The sequence below is a fragment of the Nicotiana attenuata genome, unplaced genomic scaffold, assembly GCF_001879085.1.
Source record: "Nicotiana attenuata strain UT unplaced genomic scaffold, NIATTr2, whole genome shotgun sequence".
NCBI classification, from domain to species: Eukaryota; Viridiplantae; Streptophyta; class Magnoliopsida; order Solanales; family Solanaceae; genus Nicotiana; species Nicotiana attenuata.
Genome location: NW_017671862.1, coordinates 99,060 through 108,928, shown reverse-complemented (window position 1 = coordinate 108,928; position 9,869 = coordinate 99,060). Strand labels below are relative to the sequence as shown.

At 35.9% G+C, this 9,869-nt stretch overlaps 2 protein-coding genes across 2 annotated transcripts; both read left to right on the top strand.

Moving 5' to 3' along the window:
- The first annotated feature begins 2,002 nt into the window (after window positions 1-2,002).
- On the top strand, window positions 2,003-3,201 carry LOC109210601 (defensin-like protein 1). Its single transcript, XM_019374044.1, has 2 exons — window positions 2,003-2,139; window positions 2,724-3,201. Exons 1-2 carry the CDS (start codon window positions 2,076-2,078, stop codon window positions 2,978-2,980), a joined length of 321 nt encoding a protein of 106 aa, XP_019229589.1. The 5' UTR covers window positions 2,003-2,075; the 3' UTR covers window positions 2,981-3,201.
- Window positions 3,202-4,964: 1,763 nt separating this feature from the next.
- Window positions 4,965-7,226, top strand: LOC109210599. Its single transcript, XM_019374041.1, has 4 exons — window positions 4,965-5,414; window positions 5,526-5,705; window positions 6,097-6,310; window positions 6,796-7,226. The coding sequence occupies exons 1-4, from the start codon at window positions 4,965-4,967 to the stop codon at window positions 7,224-7,226; spliced, it is 1,275 nt and encodes a 424-aa protein (XP_019229586.1).
- Window positions 7,227-9,869: the final 2,643 nt, after the last annotated feature.

Genomic DNA, 9,869 nt, shown 5'->3' with positions numbered 1-9,869 from the left:
AATGTTTTAAAATGCAGGAGCGTGAGGCGAGGTGTTTTACCTCTGACGAGGCGAGGCGTAAGCCCTGAGACATGGGGCGTAAGTCCCACGGATCTTTAAATTTTACTAATTTCAAGAATTTAAAGATAGTATAAAATAAAAAATAATTATAAAAATTACATTAAAATCACAAAATTATAACAAATAATCTATTTAAAATATTTACAAATTATAATTCGACTATGAATAATGCGAAAAGTATGACATATATCATAATATGAAAATTAGTTGTAACATCGTTACAACTCAAACATCAAAAGTAATATATCCGATATGAAATCTTATATGTATCGCTTAAGGAGTAATAAATCTTGAAAGAATTTCAATATTATAATTTGATATTTTACTTAAAATACTACTTTTATTTAATATGCTTTCTATTCGAAGAGAATTTATATAAAAACATAATTCACAATTTAAATAAGATTCTGTAGCATCATCTATTTTTAAGTTTCAACAAGTTAATAAACTGACACATAATTGATCATACAATATCATGATAACTAATTATTTGTAAATAACTACTAGCTAATACTAAGATATTAAATTAATAAGTATTGTATCTCGTAAATGTGAAAAAAATATTTAGAAAAATAATTATAAAAAAATTATGGACTATTATATAGTAAAGACATAACAAAAGCTAATAAATAAATACTTTTGAAATGAAAGATTTATTTAAAATTTACTATCATAGCAGTCTTAGCGGATGACGTGCAATAATTTTTATTTTAATTAAGACATAAAATACTCTTAACTTAATGATTTATGATTAAGAAAGAAGTAATTTTCAACGATTTGTTAAGAAAATTTGAGGATTTACAAGGTTAGTTACATACAATTGCATAAAGCTCTATTAGGCGAGCCTAGTACCCTGGGCGTTGGGCGTGTCCGGGGCGTAAGCCCCGGTGGACGAGGCATAAGTCTCATGGAACTAAGCCCCACACATAAGCCCAGGGCGTTTTACGAGTGCTACGCCCCGGGGCGAGTCCCAATTCTGCCTTTTAAAACAGATCTCAAGACCATTGTGGCACTCTAACATAGCATATCAAGTTTAATTTCTAATTTCATTAATTATTACGTAGGAAGGGGAGTTTTGGAACAACGGTAAAGTTATAATCGTATGACCTATAATAGGTCACGAGTTCATATCGTGAAAGCAATCACTATTATTTGCATTAGGGTAGGCTGTCTACATTACATCCCTTGGGATGCGGCCCTTCCCCGGCAGGGGCATATCTAGCTTTAGGGATATGGTTCACGTGAACACATACTCCTTTTCTTAAACCATGTATAACAATATTTTTTTTTTAAATTACTTAAAGATATATATGCGTGCACCATGCTGAAAAGACTACTATGGTGTAATAATTATTGGGTACACCTCTATAAGTAAAATTGACGGTTCAAATCTCACTTCGAACGATCTTGTTTTTGGCACAAAGTATATATGTGAAAATCACTAAAATCAAAGAATATAATTTTGAACCTATAATTTCAAAAGTCTAGTGGGTTCATGGTAAGAGACTAAAGTTAAACCCGTCTAATATAAATTCTAAATCTACCTTTGTTCAATAGTGCCCCAATTATCTTAAAATTCTGGATTCACTTTATTTTCCGGACCCTGCGTAAAAGAAGTCTTCAACTAATGCTGATGTGATTCTAAGTTCTTTTGCCAGCTCTGCTTGTCACCAAAATCTAGTAATTACTAGGAGTTTTTTCTTTTCTTTTGGGGAGAATAACTAGTTACTAAAAATTTATGAACATGAGGAACATGTGTTATTGATATATCTCCAAATTTCAAAATTACCAACAGCTACCGCAATAATACACTTCACATAGTTGTTGGCCCACTAAATTTATCTATTCTCTTTTTCTTTTTCTTTTTTGCTTCAAAAGATAAGTAAAAGTTTTTCCACTCTTATTTCATTGCCTATAAATACCTCTATTATGTTAGTGTTCATTCACAACTCTGAATTGCAATCTGTTTTATTATTATAATTAACTCTTATCTTGTTTACTCATTCAAAGAAACTATGGCTCGCTCCTTGTGCTTCATGGCATTTGCAGTCTTGGCAATGATACTTTTTGTTGCCTATGGTTTGTCTCCATTAATTTGTTCCTCTAAAATCTAAATAAAATAAATGGAAATTATGTGAAGTTTAATTCTTGTTCTTGCTATGCAGTCGAGGACATAAGTTTGTTTTTTTAAAAACAAAAAGCCTCCTTATAATGGTGTCTGCATATGACTCTGGTTTATATTATCAAAATGAATTTAAAGTTATAATTTTCTTATCAGTTTTCCAAGTTAAATTTGTTTGACTCTTATAGTGTACCAATAGTGTAATATTTTTTTACACTCTCAGGTCTCTGTTATATGTGGTAATATTCCACTTGCCTTATTTTTTAAATTTTTATGGAGCGTTATCTGTATATAATTTTTGGGAGAGACCTAATACTATATTTATAATAGTTTTTTACATAATCATGTCTCTGTTATATGTGATAACATTCCGCTTGCCTTATTTTCTAAATTTTTGTGGATGTTACCTATAAATATCTTTTGGGAGAGTCCTAATACCGTAAATTAAAAGTGTTAGTGTGTATGAGTTAAATACCTCGTAAAATTTTCAACTATGGTCTTTCTTTTAGATGTACTTACAAGTGCTTTTGTATAATTGTAGAGGTGCAAGCTCAGAGTACTTGCAAAGCAGAAAGCAATACATTCGAGGGATTATGCTTTACCAAACCACCATGCAGAAGAGCTTGTCGCAGTGAGAAGTTTACCGATGGAAAATGTAGCAAAATCCTCAGAAGGTGCATTTGCTATAAGCCATGTGTATTTGATGGGAAGATGATCAAAACAGGAGCTGAAACATTGGCCGAGGAAGCAAAAACTTTGACTGCAGCTTTGCTTGAAGAAGAGATGATGGATAACTAACTAATTAGAGATCACAACAAATTAAGGATGAAGTGTCACACAAAATAAAGTGCTGCCTTTCTTAAAAGTGTAGCTAATGTTGTGTTCTTATTGGCTTTTAGTAGCCGTTTGTTACAATTTAAATAAGTGTGGCACGTCAATCCTTTGTGCAATCTTGCACTAAGTTTATTTGTGTACTTTTAATGAAAATGACCTTCTATGGTCTTTGTTTAACTTATGCATTTTGCTAGCTTTCCTGTTGTTATTTTTCTCCTTTTTTATAATATTTTATAGTAGTAGGTACCAAGGGAACTTTGGAGCAGCGGTAATTTTATCTCCATTTGCTAGCTTTCGAGTCGTTGGAAGGAGCCACTAATACTTGCATTAGGGTATGTAAGAAGTAGTTTGTTAATTTGAGGGAAATGTGGGACTTTTTCCACGTCGGTGGCCTAAAGCCTCTTTATGGGCTTTTTAAGTTCTTGTCCATTTTATATATTTGTTTAGGAATACACACTATAAGTGTATGTGCAAATAATATTTTTATTTGTTTATATATATATATATATATATATATATATATATATATATATATATATATATATAATACACAGGTCCGGTCTTCATTTCGGACCGACTCATTTCTCTTCTCTCTCTCTCTCATCACCCTAACTAGGGTTTTCTTCTTCTCTTTCCACTATAACTGGTTAATCTTCAACCTAACATGGTATCAGAGCAGGAATTATGATTCCTCTCATCATGAGCTTCATTCCGATGTTACCCTCGCCCAGAGCTTTGAACGGTTTCGTTTCCTTATCTGGTTGATCGGCGACAACTGCTATTCGACGATTTTGCCATCAAAATTTGGGGCTTTCTTCGTCTTTCTTCTTCAATTGTCTGGTCCTGCTAGGAGGTTTGGTTTTCCGAGTTTTTCCTTAGCAATTTCTGCAGATTCGGTTTTCTATGGTTTCATATTTAGAGAAGACTTTTCTTCTTCGAGTTTGAGAAATAGGCTGGTAATATCCTTCCTGTTCGACTTCAAAATCATATAAATCTGATGTTGCATGTAGTGTACTTGTGTAGAAATTGTGCTAATTCAGTTGTTAATTATTTTCTCTCAATTTACCGGACTTGAACTTCATTGTATGGGTTGTATTATGGAAAACGTAGGATCACCTAGTAGTACGACCTCTGAGGGATTTACTCCCTTCATGATAGATCCATCCCATCCTTTGTATGTGCATCCGTCTGAAAGTCCTGGTAGTTAGCTGGTGTCTGTGCCTTTTAATGGCTGTGGTTTTGTTCTATGGAGAAACAGTATGCTTACCTCCTTGTCTGCAAAGAACAAGTTAGGACTCTTAGATGGTAGGGTTCCTCAACCACCACCAGATTCCCCTTTTTTCTCTGGGAAAGGTACAATGACATGGTGAAAGCATGGATAACTAATTCTGTGTCCAGAGAAATTGCCACCAGTGTCATGTGTCTTAAGACTGCATGAGAAGTTTGGAAAGACATTAATGAAAGATTTGGTCTGCCAAATGGGTCAAAGTACCTTCAAATCCAAAGGGAAATTAGTACAACCACTCAGGGTTCATCAGATATTGCTACCTACTTCACTAAGCTTATGAGCTTATGGGATGAATTGAACTCCTCTTATGTTGGTCTAGTGTGCTCTTGTGGAGCACTTCTAAAGTTTATAGAGGACCAGCAATTGTTCCAATTCTTGAATGGGTTGAATGAATCCTACTCTATTGTTAAGAGTTTCATCATGATGATGAACCCTCTTCCTCCTATGCAAGACTTACTCTCTCCTTCAACAGGATGAGAGTCTAAAGGAGTCCCTTTCCAATGTTTCAATTTTCTCTGGAGATTCTGCTTCTTTCTCTGTCACCCTTACTCAGTACAATAACAATAGAAACTTCACTCAGAAGGTGAACTTTGAACCCAAGAAGAACGTGTCCACTGTATTTTGTAAATACTGTAAGAAACCTGGACACATAGTGGAAAAATGCTACAAACTTCATGGTTTTCCCCTGATTTCAAATTTACCAACAGTAAAAAGTCTGCTTCTTATGTCCAAGGTGACATTTCCTATCCTCAACCATCTTCTGGGTCCAGTCAGCCTCCTGGAATTTCTGCTCCAGTTCATGGATTTACAAAGGAGCAATATCAGCATCTTCTGACTCTATTTCAACAAGTTGAGGTCTCTCCTGGTTCTGCTCTACCTATTCTCCCAGATGAGGATTCTGCATTTGCTCACTTTGCAGGTTTGTTCACTGCCTATGCTGTAGACTCTGTAGATTTTCATGTGTGTGCTTCTTCACAGTCAAATCCAAACCCTTGGATCTTGGATTCAGGGTCCACTAACCACATGACTCTACACAAACATTTGCTTCACAATGTTGTGCCTCTAACCAAACCATTTCTTGTCACCTTACCTAATGGATACAAAGTTAAGGTTATATCAACTGGATCCTTACATCTAAGACATGTTATAACTTTACTTAATGTCCTTCGAGTACCATCTTTCCATTTTAATTTAATTTCTATTTATAAACTTATTATTCAGCTGAATTGTATTGCAGTTCTTATCAAATTCCATTGTTCTCTACAAGGCCCTTCTCTGAAGAGGCCATTGATAATTGGTAAGGCTGCTGGCAGGCTCTATTATCTTCATCCAGATGGAGATCTGTTTACCAGCACAACTTCTTCTCTATCATCTTTTGTTGATGCCACTTGCAATGAGTCTGTTTTTTTTATGTAGGTTCAATTCCATGTAATAAATCTGTTCCTGCACCTTTACATGAAATGTTCTTGCACCTTTACATGTAAATGTTCCACCTAGTTGTAATCAAACTTCACTTGTTAATAAGATGGATCTACTTTGGCATCGGAGATTAGGTCACGCGCCTTTTCATAAGATGCAATCTATTTCCTTTATGTCTAACAAGGTATTCACTAAACAACCTTTTAATGCTCAATTTGTCCAATGGCTAGACAATAAAGACTCCATTTTCATGATAGTACTATTCATTCTACCACACCTTTTCAACTAGTTCACATTGACATTTGGGGCCCTCACAACACTAAAACTTATAATGGCTTTAGGTATTTCTCACTTTGGTTGATGATTTTACTAGAGTCACTTGGACCCATCTTCTTTCTCCAAGAGTAATGCTTTGTCCATTCTTATAGCTTTCACTTCCATGGTGAAAGTTCACTTCAATTCCTCAATACACACTTTTAGATCAGATAATGCTTTTGAGCTTGGAAGTAGTTCTGAAGCCATCAGTTTTTATGCTTCCCAGGGAATCTTAAATCAAAATTCCATACCCTATACTCCACAACAAAATGGTATTGTGGAGAGAAAACACAAACATCTTTTAGAAGTCTCAAGATCTCTACTGTTTCAATCTGAACTACCACTGAAATTTTGGAGGGAATGTGTCCTACTGCTACATACCTTATCAATAGAATGCCTTCGCCACTTCTTCTTAAACTTTCCCCTTTTGAAAAGCTTCATGGTCATCCACCGTCCTATGATCATTTAAGATCATTTGGTTGTCTCTGCTTTGCTACTTCCCCTAAGGTAGGCAGGGATACGTTCCAATCTAGAGCTATTGCATGTATATTCTTAGGATATCCATGTGTGAAGAAAGATTACAAATTGCTCAATTTGTCTAACTCTTTTGTTTTCCATTCTAGAGATGTGGTATTCCATGAACATAGTTTTCCTTCTTCTTCTTCTTCTTCTTCTAATTCTTCTTCTTCTTCTTCTTCTTCTTCTTCTAATTCTTCTCATTTCAATGTCTTACCTCCCACGTTTTTGGATATCCCAGCTCCTCCTCATATGGCTACTCCCTCTACTAGTTATTCTGAGTCCTTCCCCACTTCTCATCTTCTCCCTTCATCTTCACCTCCTATTGGTTCCCCTGTTTCTGTTTTTACTTCTCCCACTTCCACCTCAACTACTTCTGATCCTCATCTCTTAAGAAAATCCACTAGAATTGTCATTCAACCTTTTCACCTTAAGGATTATATCCGCTCAGCTGTCATCTCCTCCCCTAATTCTACAAAATCTATGATTTCCTCTAGTGAAGCTCACATGCACGAACCTCAGCTCTACCAGCAGGCTGCAACTCATCTTTCATGGGAAGAGGCCATGTTCAAAGAATTTCATGCTCTTGAGGATAATCAGACTTGGGACATTGTCCATCTTCTCTCAAAAAAGAAGACCATTCCTTACAAATGGGTTTATAAGATTAAGTAGAGGGCAGATGGGTCTATTGAAAGATACAAGGCAAGGTTGGTTATTAAGGTGATACTTAGAGGGAAGACATAGATTTCACTGAAACCTTCTCCCTTGTTATCAAGCTCACCACCATCAAATGCCTCTTAACTCTGGCCATCAAGAGAGATAGGACTGTGTACCAGTTGGATGTTAATAATGCCTTCCTCCATGGTTATCTCCATGAGGAGGTCTATATGAAAATTCCATCCGATCTTGATGTCTCCTCTGCTTCTTCTTCAACTCCTCTGGCATGTAAGCTCAAGAAATCTCTCTATGGCCTTAGGCAAGTGTCACGACCCAAGCTATCATGTCGTGATGGCGCCTATCGTGGAACTAGGCAAGCCGACTCTTTACCAAAAACAACCCGATATTTCAATTTAAGGATAACTTCAAGCTATTTAATAATAAAACTTCATAAAGAAAATCTGAATAACAAAGTGCGGAAAGAAAAGCCCGACATTGGGGTGTCACTGGTCATGAGCATCTACTAAAAAATCTGTCCGAAAATACTGAGACTAACACAGTCTAGAAATGTAACTACAAAATAAACTATAGGAGGATAGGAGGGAGAAGAGCAGGGCTGCGATCGCAAGCAGCTACCTTGCTAACTCCGAGAAGATCTATGGCTGGAATAGTCAACAGCCTCTACCGGGTCCTGATACGCCTGGATCTGCACACAAGGAGTAGGGAGTAACGTGAGTGTTGATACCCAATTTTTTCCTGTATTTTTGAATATGCCAAATACCTTCAAAATAGCCTATATATGCATATATAAGTATATCCCAAGGTTTTATTATTTTTTTCTATTTTTTCAAAGATTTCTAAATCAATTCATTGCTCTATTTTATCAAGAAAAATCCAATAATTGTCCCCAAAATTATCATTTTGGTGAGTCATTTATTGGATTCTCACATTTATAGTAAAATATAGCTAACATAATTTTTTGCATATTTTTATAAATTTATTTAGCATTTTAAAAGCTAAATTGCGTATAATTGCAATATTAGCCTCTTTTAAGGTTTAATTATGTTTGTAATTACAAAATTGACTCCAGTATTTTTAATTTAATGATTATGTATTATTAATCATTTTTAGTGACTTTAATTTACTTCCAGAAATTATTTATTATTTTTATAAAATAAATAAAGGGAAAATGGCTATTTAATTGTTAGCCCATCTGCGTTTCAATTTTAGCCAGATTTGGCACCCCTAATTGGACCCAATTTCAGATCCCATTACCCGGCCCAAATCTTAAATCTACCCGACCCACAACCCTTTAAAAATAACCCACCCGGCCCCCCTTTTAATCCCAGCCGTTGATCTAACAGATCAACGGCTCACATTCGTCCTTTCCCTTTTTAATTCCCTAATACCCCCAACCCTAAAACATTCCTCACCGGTAGTCGCCCTTGGATTCCCATCTCCCAAATTCTCTCTCAGAAACCCTAGCCGCCTCCCTCCACTTCCACCTTAGAACCACCGGAATCCATGGCTTCCAAGGCCATGGAAGTCCTATACCGGCCTCCTATAACTCCTACATGCTTGGTTACTGAAGTTTCAAGGCCTGACCACGAAGAAGCTTGGCCCAGACCTTGTTTGATTCGAGTTCTATGTCCATCTCCGGCCTTGCTCCGGCCATCCTTGGTCATTCGAGCCTGATTTCGACTTCTCCAGCTCAGATTAGTGACCTATCCAAGCCTTTCTCACCATTTGGGTTCCTCTGAAACCCTAGTTTTCGAGGTTTTTCCGATTCTTTTAGATCCGTTGTATATCTGTGCTTTCTCTAAACTTTTAAATGTTTTCTCGAGATTTCTTTCAAAACTATGCTTTCAAAACCTTTATTTTTCCGATCTAGGGTTTTTGAGTTATTTAGGTGTTTTCTTTCATTTTCTATTCAGACATGAGATAAGAAATCCAGTGTTTCACTACGATTTCGAATTTCTCTTGTGTGCTTCTTCTACTATGTTTCTTATTAAGTTTCTTCTACTTTGTTCTTGTTTCTTCTACTATGCTTCTTTATATGTTTCTCCTACTGTGTTCTTAGTAGTTTCTCCTACTGTGTTCTTATTAGTTCCTTCTACTATGTTTCTTTGAGTTCTTCTACTGTGTTTCGCATGCTGTTCTTTTACTATGCTTCTCATGTGTTCCTGCTACTGAAAAAGCATGTTAAAGGTCTCAGTTCTTTTCTGAGACCTCTGAACCTGTTTCGATTATTATCTTTTTCCTTGATTACTTGTCCTCTCATCTCTACACTCGATTGATGATAAAAACCCTAGAATTTGGGGGTTCATCCGAGTTTTGAGACCATTAACTATGTGGTATGCTTGTCCTTCATCTTGGAAATTGTTTGATTTCAGAAACCCTAACTATTTCGAGTTTCTAAATTTGTTTCCTCTGTTGCTCAACTGAATCTTAAAATCTTTGTTTCAATCTCTATTTCTTTAGGCAATTCTGATTCTCTACTAAAACTCTTCTAAGGTCCTTATACTGGACCCTTTGTATGCTATTTGATACTATCTCTCTTCTACGCCGCTGACCTATGTGACTACCATCTTTGCAATGGCATGACGTTTATTTGCCCTAAATTCAGCTTAGCATGTTTGTGTGCTCTTTATATATGCT

Coding starts and splice junctions, on each gene's coding strand:
- LOC109210601 (XM_019374044.1), top strand. CDS start 2,076: ATGGCTCGCTCCTTGTGCTTCATGGCATTTGCAGTCTTGGCAATGATA. Junction 2,140..2,723: donor GATACTTTTTGTTGCCTATG/GTTTGTCTCCAT, acceptor GTATAATTGTAG/AGGTGCAAGCTCAGAGTACT.
- LOC109210599 (XM_019374041.1), top strand. CDS start 4,965: ATGCTACAAACTTCATGGTTTTCCCCTGATTTCAAATTTACCAACAGT. Junction 5,706..6,096: donor ATGCCACTTGCAATGAGTCT/GTTTTTTTTATG, acceptor TGATTTTACTAG/AGTCACTTGGACCCATCTTC. Junction 6,311..6,795: donor CTATACTCCACAACAAAATG/GTATTGTGGAGA, acceptor TGGATATCCCAG/CTCCTCCTCATATGGCTACT.